The 21,878-nt window shown below is 33.6% G+C and overlaps 1 protein-coding gene across 8 annotated transcripts in view; it reads left to right on the top strand.

Moving 5' to 3' along the window:
* Positions 1-16,303, top strand: part of LOC118274449 (ras-related protein Rab-32) — a 34,308-nt gene extending 18,005 nt beyond the window's left edge. For 7 of the 8 annotated variants that reach the window (XM_050699177.1, XM_050699178.1, XM_050699179.1 and 4 more), the window contains exons 2-5: positions 8,592-8,805; positions 11,226-11,407; positions 11,828-11,971; positions 15,432-16,303. In XM_050699177.1, the coding sequence (XP_050555134.1) occupies positions 8,592-8,805; positions 11,226-11,407; positions 11,828-11,971; positions 15,432-15,557 (666 nt within the window). In that variant the 3' untranslated portion in view covers positions 15,558-16,303. Of the gene's footprint in view, positions 1-2,759; positions 3,105-8,591; positions 8,806-11,225; positions 11,408-11,827; positions 11,972-15,431 lie in introns of those variants that run through there. The other variant, XM_050699180.1, reaches the window with a different exon arrangement.
* The last annotated feature ends 5,575 nt before the right edge of the window (positions 16,304-21,878 follow it).

Here is a 21,878-nt window from a genome sequence, read left to right as displayed (position 1 = left end):
GGACTAGGTGCCCCTTGCCACCACCGAGGCCATCATCGTGGCCTCAGAGGTGGTTTTAGTGAGGTAAAAATCCCACGCTCCTTAGTCTTTTATCCCCAAAAAGCTAGGGGTCGTTTGAAGGTTACCCCGTCACCAAACAATATGAATATGAGGTACCGAAATTAAAAACCAAATTCAATCCAAAAGTAGATTTTAGACTGAAATCTAACAGAACTAATGTCAAAGAACTTAGAATAATAGATAGTGTGTAACATAATATGATACAAAAATAAACGAACAGATTATTTATTACTGTTTATCAGGTGTTTCTTGTTGACATTTTGTTTTCTAGATTATATCTTGATGTTTGCTATATCTGGTATTAGCATCTTGATTATTTTTTCTCGAAACAATCAATATTCAAATTCGATCAAGATACGTTGAAGTCGCGAGAATTCATATAGCAAAAGTTTTAATTAGAATAGAAGAGTCATATATCTAATGCAAACTATCTTATCTTAAAAACTAAATCTAAGCAATATTTAAATAAACGAAAGTTTAGCCGTACCAAAAACACGATTGGAAAATAAAAGAGAGAGAAAACTTTAATATTATATAGTCATAGATAGTTATAAAACTTGAAAAACAAATGACAACAAAATAAAAACGCATAGTTAAAATTTTAAATTAAAAAAAATCCGCGTTGTCCTTGTCCTACACCTACCCTAAATGCATATTATTACATAAAACTTCTTAATTACCTTTTAAAAAACTAAAAACAAAGCATTCCACATTGAAAAAAAAATAACCTACAACCCATTAAAGATCACAGAAATACCGAAATTGCTTAAAAGTACAATACTTCCTTTGAACTCACATTCAATTTACAACGACGACTTATTAATCTTGTGATATTTCGGTAAACATTCAGAAATTTAATGTTAAAGATTAAAGATCAAGAATACACAAAACTTCTTGTTTTTTTTAAATAGCATAATTATAAAAACAATCGTCTCTGTGTGGCTTATACTTCTTTCAAAACGTGAAAAGCCGTTCGTGGTTTGTTGTTTATTGTCAAATACAAGTCCGCAAGTCCCTATAAAAGTTTATTATGTGAGAATTTACAATTAATAGTTAGACTGCCAACAAAAGTCTGTTGAAAGCAAATCCTCCGTTATGCGTAGATCCTAAATATCTAAGATTAATTACATAAACGACGTAGTAAACACGTTTTAAAAACGGGACTAACAATATAACAACATTTTATCTACTAAAACCTTTTTCCATTTAAATTAAAAAATCAAGCCGTAGAATTTCAAATAAAGAACGTTATATTTTTTATGAACGTGGAAGGAAGTGAGTTTGAACCATAGAGAAACCTTAAAAATGAGGTGTAAATATCAATTAATGGTTTGGAAAATTTGATGGTTCAATTAGCGCGTTGATACGGCTTCGTGTTATTGATACGCGCTGACGGCTGCGGTGGAAGTGATAGGTTTAGGGATTAATGGACAATTAACTTGGAAAAAGTGTACAATCTTTATTTGTAGATACAAATGAAGTTTACTTTAAAAACAAACTTTTATTTTAATATTGTAGTTGTGTTAGTTGCAAAAACGTATAGAAAATAATATCCAGTTTACTTCTGTGCTAAAATTAATATCTCGAATGCTCATTGTACTTAATTATAAAGTCTCACACATAAATATAAAATGTGATTGTGTGAAACACCAATTTGATGGCATATATTACCTGATTTCTCCATTATTGCACCTATTTACATTTGAAAAAGGAACGACCATGATACGTATAAGAAAGTTGCTCTACTTTACAAAACAACAATCCGATAGTAACTCTACTTTGTAACATGGTGTTACTTTTCACCCTTCAAATTGAAGTTGCCATATTCACATGGCATTCGGTTTGGCATGCCAGTGCCAGTTGTAGAGGTCGCCGCTGATGCGTGTACGTAACACAATCCGTAGGCTAGACTTACCGCGGCCGCGTCGCGGTTCCAACGGTTGTGCAATGTGCATTCGCTGACAATAAGTGACTGTGGCAGTATCGGGTTTGTTGTCATTACATTGACAAACGGTTTCATTGCGAAAATTCTAGAAGGCAGGAACTAATAAAATGACATGGAAATCAGAATAAATAAAATTATAAACTTCTTTTTATCTCCTACCTAATTTAGAAATGTCATTTCTGAACGAATAAACTTATTACGATAACGTATAGAATCTATTAAATCTTAACTATGACTTTATTATATCATACATAGATCACTTTCAATGTGGGAAAAACACAGCATTTTAAATAAATATGAGTGGTTGTTATGGCAGAAATGTATCAGTTATAATAAAAACATTGTTTCTTTAAGAATAGTATTTGATAATACAGTAAGTTAAATTCCAACGACATCACACCTGTCTATGGTATACGTCATATAATTCTACTGTAGGTTTTAAATTAAGTTAAATCGACGCTAGAAAAAGAAAAAGACAGAAAAAAAAAAGAATGAATTTAATTAGGTTTCTATTCTTTTTCTTTTTATATATCGTACTTATTCTGGTCTTATATAAAATGTACAATGTCCTTGTGCAGGTCAAGGAAAAAAAACCGGAAAGTAAAAAGTGTCTTATTTATCAAATCGACACCAATATTGGATCGGTTACTGGCCAAGGAGTGCAAATGACAAATAGTCGTTATCAGGTGGCCGATAAGCGCTATCTTTCCACTCGACGCGACTTCATAAATAGCTGGTCATCGGACCGACTCGATAGTTTGTATTCGAAGGCTGCACGATTAGGTCCGTGATCCGATAAAAATAATTTAAATTGTCTATTAGCGTTCTAAATTCAAATTTAGCCGCGCACATTGTGTTTATTAGCTGGAATTTAGAATTGATTGAAAGATTTAAATATTTTTTGCAATTAAATGGAGGATGAGTGAAGATAGTTGAATTATTTTAGTGAGATGTGTTATAAATATAACGAGATCGAGAATATTCTGTATCGTGCCTGTGATTTACCTTTTTGGACTTACTTCTGTGTTTCTTGACGACTTTCGTCGCGACTACAAGGTTTTTATTGAAGATGTCGCCTAAACAGAAAGCCAGTAGTAGCGTGAGTTCTACTTAATATTTTTTATTATAATTCTACCAAAAAATAAATTAATGCGATAAGCCGGTAAACGAATAGACGGATCATCTGATGATAAGCAATCGCTGCCGCCCATAAACACTAGACGCGTTACAAGTGCGTTGCCGGCCTTTTGGGGGTTAGGAATTTAAGGGTTGTTGGGGAATCGAGGATTGGGAAGATTGGGAAGAGGGGTAATTGGGCCTCCGGTAATCTCACTCACACAACGCAAGCATTATTTCACGTCAGTTTTCTGTGAGGCCGAATTACATAAATGTTAATAGTTTTAGAGTAGGTAAGGATGCTGTAACGTTTTGACTTTGCCATGCTTTAGCTTTCTTTCAATGTAATATTTCTAAAATATTGCGTGTGAAAATTAACAATATTATGATTAATTTGTAATTACTCACTGTCTTGTTAGTAAATCTTATCAACTTTATCTATTATACCTACATTGCGTGGTAAAACAATATCACACTACATGTAACAGGATACGGATAACTTTCTTATATTGGCATGAAGTATAAATAACGAATGTATAGTTATATGTACCTGTTATATGTTATATTATATTAAACCACATAATATAACACGTCCGCAATAAAATAGCACTTCAGTAATAGTGTTATATTCGTTTTATAACTATATTCATGATCAATCATCGTTGTACCTATCAGCTACAAGACATCCACTGGTGAACATAGGCTTCCCCAATGCAAACAAACACACAAACAGTCAAATATTTCTTCTTTAGAATATGTGTAATATCTTCTTAGCTACCACCCATTTCTGGCCAGTAGGTAGTAAAATAAGCTACCAGTTATGATAATATAATTAGGTAAAACTAATATTAATGACATAATTAGTAATATATCTGATATCTATCTATTTAGGATTTTCTTAATTTTATCAATTCGTATTGTTCTTATTAAAATGCATAAATTATGCACAAATAATAAATTAAATCATTTCTTACGAGTATTAAGTTATTAATTATTATATTATATTAAGTGTTTACTAACACTCATTATGTAGTAAGTATCTACGAAAAAGTTGTAAAAAATCGATAATTCCTTCACAGAAAAATTTAATACACCTACATAATATTTAAAGTTCTAGAACCTTCCGCGATCAGAATTTAGGTAAGAAGCTACTTTTTATTAAATCAGCGGATATTAATAACATAATTACATATTTAATTTATAAAAATATATGCCTTAGTGACTGTCGGATAATAAAAATGACCCACAAAGATAGTGTCAACTGTCAATGAATCATAACATATTTTTCTCATACTTTATCGCTAAAACAATATTGTACTATGTAATATTTACCGTATTGAACTCATATAATATTGATCTAGTGGTCCTATTTGATGCAGTCGTTCAGGAGTTTTGCACGTACACACATATTTCGACAATATGATGACGGGGTATGAAAATTAAAAATGTAGGTTTATTTAATCCATGGCATGAAAATAAAAAAATATGGACTAAATAATCTGGTCCATCAGTTAAGTAATGAAAATTATTAAACACGTATTTTTTTATTTTGTCATATAAGAAGAATATTTAGATAAAACGAATCAAAGTTTAAGAATAGGAGCAAATACGTGATTTCTACCTATAAAATGTACCTAGAAGTGACGACACGCGATATTTCAAATCAATTTATCGTCGAAAGTATTTGTCTTCATAAGAAAATAAAAGATACATGTCTAATATTGTAAAATAATCTACAAGACGGAAATTAAATTAAAAATTAGTCATTTGCCCAATTCATTTTTATTCATATTTAGATAAAAAATAAGTAAGTCTGTAACTGTGATATTTGTATACTCACATCACCACCGGTAACGGAGTCTCCTTGCAATTATTATCTTAGGACAAAAGATAGCAGTACTAGGAGCGAGATAATTGTTTTACGCAACAATGTAACGCACTTCAGTCAACAGCTGGCTTGTTACTCAATATGGGTATTCTGTATTATGTAATCATTAGGCCTATAGGTCTACTCATAGATATTTAATACTTAGGATTTAAATTTTAGTGGTTACATATGAAAAGCCTATTAAACTTTACAGCAGAGTTTAGGCGACATTCTTACCTTCTCTCTAGATATAAAATCTTAGTAAGTAAGTCATGTATTTGTCCAAAATGATTTCCAAATTTTCGTGTAGGTATAGATAAAGATGTGATCATGAACCCCGCACCTCGGGCTACAAATAGTTATCATAACAATTATATAGTCGAGAATCCTTATAATAAATGGATGGTTAAATTAAAAAAATAACGTGTTAGGGATAGACACCTCTCGTATCCATTCTGTGTTTAATTTTCTAGTAGGTAATAAAAAAAATACCGAGGTACTTACTCAAATCTTGGTGAGAAAATTCTAGGCGTCCAGATACCGACCAATAGTAACCAGTTACCGACCCATTTGGTACATCTGCTTAATATTCTTTTTTATTTAACACATAATTAATTGCTCTTTTGATATTCACAAGCACATATATGTTTACGATCTTGTTTCTACAAATAGAAAATGATTAATGCTACCTACCAGGTATTTAAGTAGGTATATAGAATGTTATGTAATACTTTAAAAGACAAAGTCATTTATTTACAAAATAAAGTAATCCAATAAAATGTATCCGTGTTAGGTACTACCTTGTAAAGCCAGTTTGGAGTTGCGTAATGTTTTATTTGTTGCTTTTGTTTTAGTTTCTACCTAAACTAATGCGGATATTTCAGTAAAGTAGGATTAATGTGTCTAAAGGAAGATTGATAGACGTCGTGTATGAAAATTTTAAATGGAATTTCATAATTAAGTATCTTTAACTATCTAATAAAAATCCTGCATTGTACAGCATAGGATTAGTTTCAAAATATTATTATTTTCTTTAAATTCTTCGAATGCCTAGCCCCATAACTTATCCGGAGCTACGGACTACCTAGCGGGTTTACCGGGCCTCCGGCTCGAAAAGCAAGAGTAGGAACGGGGTGATTTTTAGTCAGTAAGAGTCTGACACTTCCTCTTGTCTCACCCAAGGCGGGACAAGTCATTAGATGATTTTTATCCCTCCAAAAAAAAACATGTATGTCCTGTATTTAGGCTCGCTGGTCACGGCTCATCGCTTCTAATTTCCGAGCTATTGAAACACCTATCTCTGAATCACACTAAACTAATCAAACCTCTATCATAGTTCTACATACCTATGTGTAAATAAATACTATCTCAGTCAAGTCAATTTGTATTCTCTCGACGTTTCTCCCTTATCAGTGAGGAATGACGGCGAAGGGTGCATCCACGTCGTTATCTTGCAATACTGACGTCACTTATAAACATGATACCTATTTATTTATTCAAGTAAACACCGTCTGATGATAAAATTCAAGGAATCGTGTGATTACTGTCTGCTCGTTTTCCTGTTGGTTGATTACTTCCGATAGTAAATGTATAATGTTAAAAAGAATAAAAGTATCTTTCTCATTCTTATTTTAGAAGCAAAGCATGAGTTAATAGTTTAGTATAGAATACCCTAGTACCTGATAGATGAGATCGTAACTTAAATGAAAAGCACTGATTAATAAGAAAAAAAGGTGTTTGTAGGTATACTACCATCTGCTCTAAAGCTGCGGACTACCTAACGGGTTTACCGGGGCTCCGGCGTAAAAAGCAGGAGTAGGAACGGGGTGGTTTTTAGTCAGTAAGAGTCTGACACTAGCTCTCGCCTCGGTCAAGGCGTGAGAAATGATTGGATGATTTAACCCCTTCAAAAAATGCTACCATACTGTACGCGTCGATACGATGTCGCGGGCGGCTCGCTGCTTCGCATTGCTGTCGTGCACACATACACTGGGTATAAGGTATTTAAATCTAAACGACATTATTATTAAATACCTATAAAATAACTAATAATATCTTGACCTAGGATAAATTCCTAAGACATTGCACTTAGTGGACGAGCGATGACCTTTATCGATGCCAATAAAAATGAATTCTATTTTCATTTAAGTAGCATAAAGTGCCGTTAATAGCCGAATGCTCTTAAATCTATTGGCTTAATATCATTGTTTAGTGTTCTAATTTATTCTAAAGGAGATAAAAAGAATCGTTCTCCTTTCAGAATACCATCGAATTATTGTTTTAATCGCCTTGCTACTAAATATACCTAACGGCTAACATTGCCAGATTTAGCATTGATATTTGAGTTATTCATATTGTAATTAATATAATTGGTATAATTCAAATTGAAAGAAGGGAACATCAACGGCAGGTCTCATGTATTCGATATATTTTTAAGGACTCTATAAACTTGAGTATATCTACCTAACTTTTCAAGTACCGGTACAAAACATAGACGAATAGGTACTAGTTAGTAATTACTTCAGAGTTGCACTTTAATGCGGAAGAATTAATGTTGGTTGGATAGATGCATCATGAACCAGAAATAATCAATTAGTTGATTGATCATCAATTGCATTGATGAGCGCTTCTTAATTGAAACAACGAAGCAAGGACATGATAACTAGCCATATACCTACAAGCTAAATGCTAAAGACGTATTTTATAACTGAAAATGACCAACAAGATACATTATATTGTTTAGAGTGTATTTCTTTTGGTTAACGTGAAATCCAAGGGTCTTATTGAGCGCTTCATTGCGTAATATTGATTAATTTACATTTCTTGTACATTGATGAAATTAAGTGGGGCAGGATCTGGCATTGTCATTTAACAGTAAGACACAGAATAGTGCCTTTTATAGGTTCCTTGTTAGAAGATATTATACTAGAGTGTACTTCTTTTAGTTTAAGAGTAATCTTCTATGCCAATATAACGATCGAATACATAGTGCCGTTTAAAGGTTCCTTGTTGGCAGATAATATAAAAAAAAAAAACATATTCGCAAATAATCATAAAAATCTAACGTAAATTACGTAACGTTTTAAATAAGCATGGAAGCACGCACGCACGCATGGGTAATATAAAGTCGTAGATTGTATAAGTAACCATAGGTACTAATTTCGGGGTTTAAAATAATATAACATTAGGTAAAAGAAAAGATTGTAGAACTACATTATAAACATAATGTAATGACATCATCATTATGATAAGCTTTCTTCATAGTGACGAAATTCTATAATAAAAATTGCAAGATGAAGAAAATTACAATATTATTTTCTACAAACGTACTGGGAACAACGTCTGCAGCTGATTGGTTTATCACGGAACTGTAATTTTCGGGAACTGAAAGCAATTTCTTAGCACAAATCTAACATGCTGCGGACTACCTAGCGGGCTTACCGGGGCTCTGGCTCGAAAAGCAGGAGAAGGAACGGGGTGTTTTTAGTCAGTAAGAGTCTGACACTCCCTCTCGCCTCGCCCAAGACGAGAGAAGTCATTGGATGATTTCCCCCGGAACTAAAAAAAAGCACAAATCTAACATAAACATCTTGTCTGTTTCAGTCACACGCGTCACCCAGCGCAGAGCGTAGGGAGCACCTATACAAGATCCTGGTGATCGGAGAGCTGGGGACCGGGAAGACGTCCATCATCAAGCGATATGTGCACCAGTTCTTCAGCCAACACTACAGAGCCACCATCGGCGTGGACTTCGCGCTTAAAGTCCTCAATTGGGATGCGAACACTATCATCCGTTTGCAGTTATGGGATATCGCAGGTGAGCTTCAGATTTTATTTGATCTCCTATCTTTTTTAAATATCTTTATTGGATTATCATATAAAAGAGCTAAATACCAGGTATTTCTTAATAAACGTAGACCTTATAAAGTTAGATGTATGCATGTATCCTATGTATCATTAGTATCCATATTGTGTGTACAAAATATTCTAAGCGAATGTACTATATTAAAAACTTACTTTTCTTAATTAAAACTGAGCTCTATGCTAGTTTTATAATATATGTACATTTTCAATTTAGATCATTTCTGCTAATTATACTCAACAAACATAAAGGCTAAACTTTTTCTTTAGTATTAATTTTGTTGTAATTTCTTAAGGATCGGTTAACAAATATAAACAGATTCACATAAAACTATATCTATAAAAAAACTACATACTTAGTTTTAATAAAATATACATTAGCACAATGTACCCTCTTAAGCGACAGTCTATTACCTCTATTGGTAGTAGGCACAGTTCCCATTCGTCAATAATACGCTGGGACTATGCCCTTCTTATTTAGCAGCTTCCTCCCATTATCTGATAGACCTTCGAGAGCTCAATTGAGAATTCTAAAGAGGTTCATAGTACCTACAGTACTACAGTATTCAGAATAGATCTTCAATAGGTGCCTATTTACTTTTGTTTTTGGTAAAGTAACTGGATATTTTTAAGGCAATACGTATTAAGTAGTAAGGCGGTATATATTGCCTTAGAAAGAAAGGAGAAACAGATTTTTTTTGAATAATGAGTGCCTAAAATAGAGCTTAATTTAATTTAAAAGATGATGACAATTTTACGTCTCGAAAGAAAAAAATGTATGAAACAATTAACATTTTACTGTTCATGTTTTTACTATAAAATAATATGCAATCTCCTGTAGATATAAAGAAAGATCAACAAAGACGCATAAAATAATGTTGGCCTCTTCCTTTTACGCACAAATACAACTTATGAATTTAAGAATTTCACTATCAAAAACATGAATTGTTTTGATAAGGACTATCCTATCTGAAACATAATTTTTATCAAGTATATTTTGTTATGAGTATGTCAAGATATTATATCATCGTAAAACAGCTTATTCTAGTTGATATCAATCTGTCTATTATTAAGGAAAAACTTTAGTAAACTAGAGAAAGTATTTGCGAGCTTCCTAGAGAAATTTCTAGAATTTTTTTGCTCGTTTTATACTGTATATACATAATATTTATTCAAGTTTATTTAAACCTTACGTTACATGCAAATTGATTTTAAGTTATGTGTGGCATAAGAATGAACTTTTTGGTGATCATAGCCCGGAGCTGCGGACTACTTAGCGGGTTTACCGGGGCTCGGGCTTGAAAGGCAGGAGTAGGAACGGGGTGGTTTTAGTCAGTAAGAGTCTGACACTCCTTGAGAAGTCATTGGATGATTTTCCTCCTTAAAAAAAGCGTACCTAACGAGGCGATTATAGAATACACCCTGGTAAGACGAAGATCATTATATCTTTGTTCAGCAATAGACTACTACCGGCTAATACAACTATAAAAATAAAGAAAAGACTCCTAAGAAGAAGAATAAATCCTCCAAGTATACATACTTGAGGTCATCAACCGTTATTTTCAACGGTTACTGGGGAGAAAAAACATAAAATTTGACTTTAAACCTCCTTATCAGCTCTATGAAAAGTACACATCTGTCTTTTATCTTCAGCTGTCGAAATAAATGTCATTTCGCATTATCATAATAAATTGTGCAAAATAGAGTTACTTTTACGTAGAAATGGATGACGATTCTTATGATTTTAACATTGCCTTCTCAATGGTTATGATGATCATGGGTTTTCTTTACATGGCTCTAATATTTATTGTTGCTTAGTTTAAGTATGCATATAGACTTATGTAAGTATGAGATTTTGTTGTTGGTTCATAGTTTAACAGTTTAGCAAAGCCTCTATAATATATTGTAAATACTACCGTATTCTGAATCACATATATAATCTGAAACCACTTAAAACCTTCCTTTTTTATATTTGATGGCTCGACGTTTGGCCACTATCTCGCCTGGTGCTATGTGATGATGCGGCTTACGATGGAGCACGTCTGTCCATCTTCCTTCCTTAATCATACTCCTTTTGGATCTAGAAAATGCGTATAATATGAAATGGTTTAGAAATAATCTATCATTTTAATGCTCCAATTTGAGGATACTTTTTAAATATAGGTAGAACCTTTAGGTATAAGAGATCACTTAGTTTAAGCTTAGTATCTTCTGGAGACATCGTCACGCCTTTTATCCCCAAAGGGTAGGCAGAGGTGCACATTACGGCACGTAATGCCACTGGACAATTTTCATTTGTGTGATAAGTTCCATGTAATAGGGGGTGAGCCTATTGTTCTTCTGGAGACAATATATTTATAATCTTTTTTTTACCAGGTCAAGAGCGGTTCGGCAACATGACCCGTGTGTACTACAAGGAGGCTGTGGGCGCGTTCATAGTCTTCGACGTGTCCAGGGTTGCGACCTTCGACGCTGTGGTCAAATGGAAGAACGACCTGGACGCCAAAGTCCAACTACCTGACGGATCGCCCATACCTTGCATATTGTTGGCAAATAAGGTAACATTAATGGATAGATAGATTAGATTTAATTTTGTCCTATTGTCCCAAAATCTATGGAGTTTCTTGCTCGTTCTTCTCCATAGGAATCTACACTTTGGAACGAGCAAATAGTTTCACTAGAGGACTGACCGACAGACAGTCATTTTATTTTAATATTGTAATATTTGTTTTGACGTTCAAAAGTGCCATCCCGGTTTATTTGAAATAAATAATTTTGACTTTGACTTTGACAATATTTAGAATCTACCAAGTTAGCGCAATATAAAATGCTAGAATGTCCGATACTAAATGAATCATACGGTCAAAGAAACTTTATCATTAGATTTTTTGTAACTCAATCAGCGAGTAAAAGAATCAAGTTCTAACCGGTAGTAAGTGAATTTATAATGAAAACTAATGGCAATTTTATTTCCCCAGTGCGACCAACAAAAGGAAGGCATAGTAAACTCTCAAGCCAAAATGGAAGAATACTGTCGCGAGAAAGGATTCGCCGGTTGGTTTGAAACGTCGGCCAAAGAAAATATCAATATTGAAGAGGCAGCCAGGTCATTAGTTAATAAGGTAAGGAATTTTAATCTAAATATTGTAGTTAATAATATATGCTATGTTATAATTAGCAAGATTTGGTTACTTTTTTATGGTATAAACCGACAAACGAGCACGCCCATGGATACCCAAAACACCAGAGGCGTTATAAGTGCGTTACAGGGTCTTTTGGAGGTTGGGAATTTAAGGGTTGATAAGAAATCGGGGATTGGGAGGACCTCACTCACACAACGAAACACAACGCAAGCGTTGTTTCACGTCGGTGTTCTGTGAGGCCGTGGTATCACTTTGGTCGAGCCGGCCCACTCGTGCCGAAGCATGGCTTTTCCACACTTAAAGTGTGAACTTAGAATATCTCCTAATGGGTAGCGTTATTGATGTAACCATTGTTCTTTATTATATGGTGTTCTATCGTAGTGCAAAGATATTTACGCCTTAATTCCTTGGGAGTAGGCAAAATATACAACCAGATAGATAATAAAACTGTTTTGTTTGATGTAATATGTAAAAGCAACAGATAATTTGCAGAGTGGTTCTATAATAGCTCCTTGAGGTATCCCTAAGTTTATGACTGTTGAAAAATAATGGAGTTCATTTACATTGAATAACACACTTACTAAAATTTTAAAGCTTTAAGTTAAAACTCTATGGTAGTAGCAATCAGTTCTTAATTTATTGTCAATCAAAATATAAAAGTAATAAGCAACTGCATTATAAGTTATTCAATATTTCTACAAATCAATATTAGATTCTAATCAAATAGCTTCCATATTTCACAAAGCACAATTTCATAGAATTAAATCGGCCGTCATAGTAACAGTTTAATAATTAATAACCCATAAGTTGCCTACACAAATAAATAAAAGCCATAAACTACAAGTACGTTATGTCAAAACGAGTTTATTAAAAACATTAGTTTAAAGTTTATGGTTATACTCGCATACCAGCTTAACGGAAAGTTTCGGCGGCAAAGCATCTTGTTTGGAAGTTGTTTTTTTAATATTGTGCAATAGTATTTTGATACGTCGCTTCGTGCCGTGACTTTGTTTCGTGGGAATTTTGTGGCACGTGTAAGAATTGCACGCGGGTGGGCGTAGCACACTTAATACCTAAGTTGTATGAACTCATTGGCTATGTCTCATTTATTTAGGTATAATTATGTATATTAGGAACAGGAAAGAAGTTTACTGAGGTTATAATAATTACCGAGCTATGTTTTTTTATTTTTTATTTTTTTAGGCTTTTCAACAATAAGTACGCTATTACATTATAATTATACATTAATAACTTACGTCTAAGCGCCTCATCACTTAAAGAAAAGCACAGCATGCACTATCTTATGCGCAAATAATAACCTAACCAAATTAAATGATTAATTAAAATTATTAAATTAAATTTGATTACAATACGATGCATTAATATAATTAATGTTGTGCAAAAAGTTAAGTAAAGTAATGTAATTAAATCATAATATAGCGCAACTTTCCATATTTGATCAATTTGCTTTTTTATGGAATAAGTCGGTAAACAAGCAGACGGATCACTTGATGGTAAGCAATCGCCGCCGCCCATGGACACTCAAAACACCAGAGGCGTTACAAGTGCGTTGCTGGCCTTTTGGGGTTAGGAATTTAAGGGTTGTTGGGGAATCGGAGATCAACAAAACACAACGCAAACGTTGTTTTACATCGGTTTTCTATGAGGGCACTCCGGTCGAGCCGGTCCATTCGTGCCGAAGCATGGCTCTCCTACACTTGATATGCTGTAATTGCTGAAATCTTATTTTAATAAAGCACTGTTAAGAAGTTACCTAATTCATAAATGATTAGTTACATAAAATGACCTTACAGAAACCATTGCCCTCAGCATAATTTTATTCCTATTATCTACTCCGGTTAGGTTTTTTTCTTACTCAAAAATGTTGAGCAATACCTTGCCTTGGTACTTGCGTCAAACGCGATCGTTTTTTTACGATAGTCTATGGTAGGCGGGAAAATTAATGTCAGCGGCCGCCATTATAAATGTCTGTTTATTTTTTAATGACTTCTGTACGCGATGACAAATTGTAAGGCCAATTTGGAGGCTTTTGATGGATAGTGTACTTTGTGCTTTGGTTGCCCTTTCGTTTAACTCAATAATGGGCTTGGATAGTGCTTCCTATGGCAAGTTTGTTATTGTCTTGTCTACAATAGTATTTATTCTTACTAAAGTGAACTAAAATGTTATTAGTTTGAAAATATATTTACAACTACTGTAAAATAGATTTCTGTTTAAAAAGCCAAATTATAATGGTAATCTCCATGATGTATCTACATTACAATTTAATTAATCTAGATTCTTTGAATCGGCTAAATGTTCGATGTTCCTATTAATGAATAGAAGCATAATAATATGAATTATTCTAACACGTAAATGAAAATAATAAGATCAAGTGACATATATTAATAAGTGATTGAATGCTTATAATATTCTGAACTATTATCGAAAAGAAGGATTGTTGTCAATAAAATCTACTTTCGACACCTACTCCTGAAGAACATAAACTTTTTAATATATTATGTATCACAGTTTGTTTGACTAAATAACAAAAATAACAGCCCACTATAACAAACTTCCATAAAAAGCCTGCTGTACGGAAATCAACTTTTTCTAAGCAAACAACAGATTATTTAAGATTGTGCAATATTACTTCTAGGCTAGTCAAAAACGGTGATCGAATATTTTAAACTGGGGATTAAACTATTGAATTATGCATGTGTTTCGGCCAAAAACATGTTTGTTATACTAATAAAAAGTTAATTAACGACATGGAATGTGTTTTGCAGAGGTTGAATGAACAGATAGGTCTAGTAAAAAAGTGTGTGTGATTTTCAACCTTGGATCAACATATGCTTGACTGAAAAAAGTGATATTTACACGTGGCTTAGAAATTATAATGAAGGATTTGATGTTGACATATTTGTTTTTTTATACTCAGTATCTATTGATACAAACTTTTTTACAGTTTTTTTTTTTTATGAGTAATGATGGGTTTAATCTGCTTCTAAGCCGTTGTAGTTGTATGGTTTTCAATAAATTCTGTAGGAACAGTTCGTGTAATAATATTAAGATATTAGGGACCCAATAGGATATTTTATTTCTTTTAGCAGGTTTTGGAGAGTAGTTAGGTAGATGACCACTGCTCTAAAACCCAATACTACACGAAACCAAAATGGAGTCAATTCTACGTTTACCGGTTAGAGAAAGAGTCAAAAGAAGATGAGACGAGAGTGGTAGTGGCCATCACATTTGGGGCAAGTTTGTGAAGCTGGTCACTACCCCTTATGTGATGACTATTGCCATTCTTCCTGCACTGCACTGTTTTAGTCGCCCCGAAAAACTGTTATCCAATTTAACTGTGTGATGATGGGACCTTCTAATTTCCTTGCGGAGTTGATATAAATTAATATACTTAAGTCATATTTACTTCTTCCAGATTCTATTAAACGACAAACTACTCCAGAGCAACGACAACAGAGATGGTGACAAATTCGCGCTTGACCACAAGATTGCCAACGGCGAGAACAGTCGGGATGGAAGCTCCAAGTCCTGCTCGTGCTGACCTATCACCGACCGCGATTCGTAAAATGGCCAATCACAACGCGTCACACAAACGCTCCCCAACCCGAGGACCAATCACGTTGCATTCTAAATTTTAAACTCTCTATTTTTAATAAAATATGCACTTTTTGTTTGATTGACGTTATTGAAAAATAATGTAGGATTTATAATAAGAATTCGATTTGTTTTTTAAGTTATAATCTCAAATGCAATATAATCTGTTATTTGACTCGACTAGACTTGCCGCCAATTTTCTCTTATTTTTTCTTTTAACTAAGAACTAATCTTTATGTTTCCGTTCAATCCTTTAAGGATTCGTCTTCCTTCTAAGCTTTTTTACAAACTGATTCTGTATATTTTAACAATTAGTTTTTATTTTTTGGATAGGCCGCCATATCTCGTTTTTACGAGGTTGATCAAATGCCTATGATCGAATTTATTTTATTAAGTCTGTATTTTGACTAAGAAAGCTATATCTATAGAGTCACTCGTGCCATTTGGCTGAAGTCATAAATATTATGGTTTATCAAGAAACGTGGAGGGAGGAATGAGAATATTAACAGTTTAAATATTATTATGTTTCATATAATATTGACATTTTGACTATTGTTTGAGAAAATTCTAAATCTATGAAACTGTGAGGTATTCTCGTTCGTGCCTGCGTTAAGGTTATTGTAATAAGTATTATCTACTTATTGTATGAAAGTGTGAGAGTTGTTACTGTAAAATAAAATGTTTAGTGATGGAGTTTGTGTTGTTTTATTTCTTTAAATTGATAGTGTATGTGGTTCCTTTTTGTGGTGGTTACGCAAAAGTGGTATGTATTATAATTATACCACCCACTTATCACCAGACTTGTTATAAACCCCTTACAAAGGAATATCCCTTGTTGTTACATTTGTTATCATTTTGAAATCTTATAAATGTAAAAGTTTGTTCATGTGTATGTTTGTTACTCAATCATGTGCAAACGTCTAAAGGGATCGGGATGAAATTTAGAACAGGGGTAGATTATGATTTGAAATAATACATAGGCTACTTTTTATTTCACGAGAACGCGGGTGAAGACGCGGGCAGAAGCCAGTACCCTATTCCCTGCCTGATGATAATACTTTCCTCAGAGCATCTCAGAAACTAGAGAAAGCGATAAATATGTTAATCAAAATCTTGTTAGTGTCATCTTAAAAAGGTTTGACACGTTGACAAGGTCCCATCTACAGTAGAACTCCAATTATCCGAACTCCGACTATCCGAATCGCCGATTATCCGAATCACAAAAATTGTCAAAAAAAAGAAGTGCGCTATTATTCTGCCCCCGCGAAGCCAGTGTTTGCGCGTCAAGTCTTGATTTGACTTTTCTTAGACTTGCCGTTTTGCCTACACTGACTTCCCCCGAGATTTAATTCGATAAATATAGTGCAATATCAAAATCGTGGCTTTTATTCTCTTCAATGGCATTTTTTTTAAAAATCCGATTATCCGAATATTTGATTATCCGAATGGGTCCCGGTCCCCATTAATTCGGATAATTGGAGTTCTACTGTACTTCAACCGAACGAGAATTTATTCAAACCAGTCTGGATTGTGCCTTCGGGACACATTAGATTAACATAAGTAAATAAATAGTTATCTTAATGCGACTGTGATAAGTAGAGTAGGCGGCGTAAGTCAATAGTTTTTTTTACATATTTTTTTAACAGGGAGACCCACTATGTCAGGTTGAGGTAATGTACTCTTATAAGATAACATCACATCGACTTTTCGCCCAAAGGCTTTGGTTGTTGATAGATTTTTTGTGGTAAAACTAGTGTAGGTATATAGGTAGGTACTTATTAGGAAGATAGTTATGCTAAGTAATCGTTCTTAATTAAAATATAACACAATTTATGAGGAGCGAAACGGCGAGGTCCACTTTCGATCCACTTTTTCAGTGAATGGGTTGAATTTACCTGCTTTTCATATGTTTTTTTTTCTTAAGGGCTAAAATAATCCAATTATTTCTCCCGCCTTTGGCTAGGCGAGAGGTCACTACCTCTCTTAGACTCTTCCTGATTAAAAACCACCCCGTTCCTACTCCTGCTTTTCGAGCCGGAGCCCCGGTAAACCCGTTAGGTAGTCTGCAGCTCCGAATGCTTTTCTGATACACCCATGATACCCTAGTGTTATTTATCTATTATACTAATAAACAAATATTTACCTCCATAAATAAGACAGAATTGACTTAAAAATATTATTAGCAAAGTAATGTCTATCACCAGCAAATTAACCAAAGAATTCAAACAAGAGTTGATTGAATTAAGTAATTTAAATGATATTTGTCATTTCACAATTATTTATGACATAAACAGACATAAACCTTAATTTATATAAAATATAGAACCATTAACGAAACATAAATAAGAATTAACTTCGATGTTAAGCTTGTATTTATGTTGTACTTTAGTAGTAATATTGTCGTTGACATATTAAATATTCTAACATCATTAATTGGTATTAAAACAATTAAATATTACGTAAGGTGTTTACTCAGTTTCTCTGTCTCTTTTGGATTTACTTGCAACGAGGTTAATATTTTATGTTCCTATTGTATCATGGAGTTTTAAACAGTCTTTTAATCGATTCATTCTAGCACATTATTTTGTAACTTTTCTCCCAAAAATGCAATTTAATGTTTTGACGTATCACTATAAATTTCATAAAAAAATATACAAAATTGTGACTTGTTTTCAGAGGTCAAGGCGCCAATGCTACAAGAGAGAACACTTCCAAATAACTTTTTAGCTTGCAAGGTTTAACTAGTTTAATTGAATAAGTTAACCACAAAGTGCCGACTATATAGACTTCATCAAGAATATAGATGTTTTAATCTCAACAACATAATTTAACATTTGACAAGAGAATGACTAATCGATTCTTTGGTCGGCCTCACGAAAGGCACACCGCGTTTAGGGTTACGTAGCTCGAAAAGTAATATGATAATACATTGGTCCGCTTTGTTATTTAATCTGTTAATTTGCTATAACAACGCAAGTGTTGTTTTACGTCGGTTTTCTGTGAGACCGTGATACTACTACTCCGGTCGAGACGGCCCATTCGTGCCGAAGTATTACTCTCAAATACTGAAATTTGTGTAAAAAACAAGGGCACTTTTCTAACAGTTGTTTACACGCCTGAAACGCATTGAGTTTTATCGTTTCACTGCACTTTTGATTGGACTCTATTAGAGGTCCTAGCTAACTAGTAGGTGTTACCCAACACCTCAGTAACTAAGCTCATATTACCAATTTTAATTTTAATATAAAAATAGACGAAATTAGGTCGCTACCTTGAAAGAGTAGAGTCGATGTTAAGTCAAATGTCTATCTTGCCCGGGCAATAAAATCATAACAAAAATACTCTAAACTGAACCCAAGATCATCGTGACCAATATACCAACAAACCCAACAGATTAGAGATGCAACACTTACACTCCAAAGGCACTCTTTAACCCATAAACAAAACAGTAATGTCCGAAGGCACATCACATCAAAAGGGTTACAGAAACATGAACTTTTGACGACCATATAATTACCATGGCGATGGCGTGTGTGATGGTGTTGTAACATTTTTTACTTCCATCAATCATTTGAGAGTAATTGTTTTACAACATTACTTCAAGGTTTTTGAACCCTACTCTGTTTTAGGTATGGCGTTTTTGTTGAGGTGAGTAAAGGTACTTCGGTTGGGCGATTGATGACAAGCTGTCATTATGTTGTAAGTATGTTTGATGCTCAAATACGCCTAAATGGCTGAACGGATTTGAATGAAATTTTCTAATATCTACAGATTTATCAATGTGCTAATGTATTAACTATTGGAATAATAATAAGCACTGAGTATTGGCAGAAGCGACGAGCATCGGTATGACGTGGAGCGAGGTGAAGCGTGAAGCTTTAGACAGATCGCGATGGAGAACTTCAGTGGACGCCCTCTAGCTTATGTATTATATATACCTACATGGCATTAAGTCAAGTCACTAAGTAAAATTTACACTGACATCGATCGAGCCCATACGTTAACTTTTTTATTAACTTATTGACTTAGCGTTTTTTAAATACAATTTGTTTAGGAGAGTAGCTTACGTATAAATTAGTGATTTGTACCAAAATATGTATAAATACACAGTTTCATCGTTCATTTTTGGTTAAAAATGAAGTCAAAGTTATGTCTTTCTGTATATTCGGGTCAGGTGAATAGCCGTCGCCTATTAAGATAAGAGCCAGACAAGATGCATGTGGCAATGTCAGTTTGTTCAAGAATTATATTATATTGTATATGTATTATTCATTCAACACCTGGCTCATTTGGCCAGAAATTGAGGACAATATTTAGAATATAGATCAAGATCTGCTAGAAGGATTTAAGGCCATTGCAATTTTGAAAAAAAAATACGAAGTGCCTATTACTTTTAGGACTTGTTTCCCGCCTACATTTACCACCTACTTTAGGACTAGTTTTAAATGCGATTATTTAATTCGGTGGTTTCATTTTTAAGAACTTTGTTTTGACAGTATAAAAACACAACAAACAAAAATTAATGTTGGTTACACAGCTCTCTCACCTACGTGAGACTTAAAAAAAAGAAAACGGATTAATTTTAAGTAAATGTATATACTAATGTGACTTTATCCTCTTATAATTTCTGATTATAGTTTAAAGTCGCTAACTCGCAGTGAGAGTGGTGATTAATGTTCAAACCTTCTCTGTGTGAGAAGAGGCATTAAACAGCAGTGGCCACTCATAGGCTGTTGATGATGCGATAATTAATTTATTTCAAAGACCTGGTAATATATGTATGTTATGACAAAGTTCTATCATGTCTCCAAGGGCTCATCTATCCCAACACCGAAGTTCATTAAAACAAGTTCCGCAGTTTAGTCACAAAAAGCTGAAAGGTAGACGAACAAAGTTATTTTAAGATAACGTTTTTGTTGTTATGCCAAAATCAATTCGTGATCCTGTTATATAGCCTGATGTTTATCTGATACAGATCTTTTGATATATAGATGTGTTTATTTATTAATATGTAAGAGGTACCTAATAGTTAAAGGTCACCTATATCTGTTTACAATCTATCTGCCAAGATAACGATGTCGTTAACAATTTATTGGTTTTATAGCTTTCTTAGTCTGATATTTAGATTGATATGTGATAAAAATTGGAGCCAATTATTTTAATGTATCTAAGTCTATATTTGGCAGCGCTTGTTAGTAATGAACTTTTGAGAGATGGGTTAATACGAAAACAGCTCTTTCTATACTTTCAGAGATTAACTACGGTTAATTTTATGTAATTATGCGCTATTAGGTTGTAAACTTTTTTGAAGAGCACATAAGTTTTTTTAAATCCTACTACTAGGGAATATCGCTGTTTAAATATTACCCAGATCGGAGGACTATTTAGGGTCTGGAACGTAAATGGAACTAGTAAACAAAGATGCACAAAATATAGATAGCAAAGGTAAAATGTTAGAAAGGTTTACATTGGGCCCGCGTGAAACTGCTGACTGCGCGTGTGCTTTGTGTTACAATATTACCTAATTCCTGCAGAAGAAGGTACACTGTCACTGGCTTTCTATACATATTAGGCTATGAACCGCAGCCTCTCCAAAAATAATTTTGATAAGTCATGATACAATTAAACGCATTCTTCATGAAATGCGATGTGTAACAACGCAAAAACATAGTCAACAATGTTTAACTAACGACTGCTTCTCAATGTCAATGCACTAAGTAGAGCAAGAGCTGTATGTACCTACTATCTTAAAGTGGAAAGATTTTTACATTCAAACAAACAAACAATCACTGCAGCTATAGCTAGATAAGATGACAACAGTGGTCACACTTACAATGTAACACCGACTTCTCATCAGTTTTACTATGAGCCCCCTTTACCTAATACAAGTGAATAATAATTATTAATTACCAGAAACTGGTTAAACACAATTTCAGACACCGTATTAATAAGTGCCGAGATTTTACCGAAAAATCGAAAACACTCTACTTTGTCCTATCTAGAAATGTAACCTGAAACGCCTTGTTTAGCAGTTGCACATTTGCATAGGCAAAAGTTCACTTATGAAATGTATCACCTACTATCTATCAGTGGAAAGATTTTTACATTCAAACAATCTGACAAGCTACATCTTTGGCAAGATAAAATTCGAGAAAGATCTCTAACACAAATGCATTCTACATTAGCAAATGCAAAATATTAGGACGTGGAACGTAAACAGAATGATTATTTTATCGAAAACTGGATAGTACTCTCTATACTGCAGTGT

The sequence above is a fragment of the Spodoptera frugiperda genome, chromosome 15 (assembly GCF_023101765.2).
Source record: "Spodoptera frugiperda isolate SF20-4 chromosome 15, AGI-APGP_CSIRO_Sfru_2.0, whole genome shotgun sequence".
NCBI lineage: Eukaryota > Metazoa > Arthropoda > Insecta > Lepidoptera > Noctuidae > Spodoptera > Spodoptera frugiperda.
Note: the sequence above shows the minus strand (reverse complement) of the source record. Positions and strands in the feature narration are given on the sequence as shown.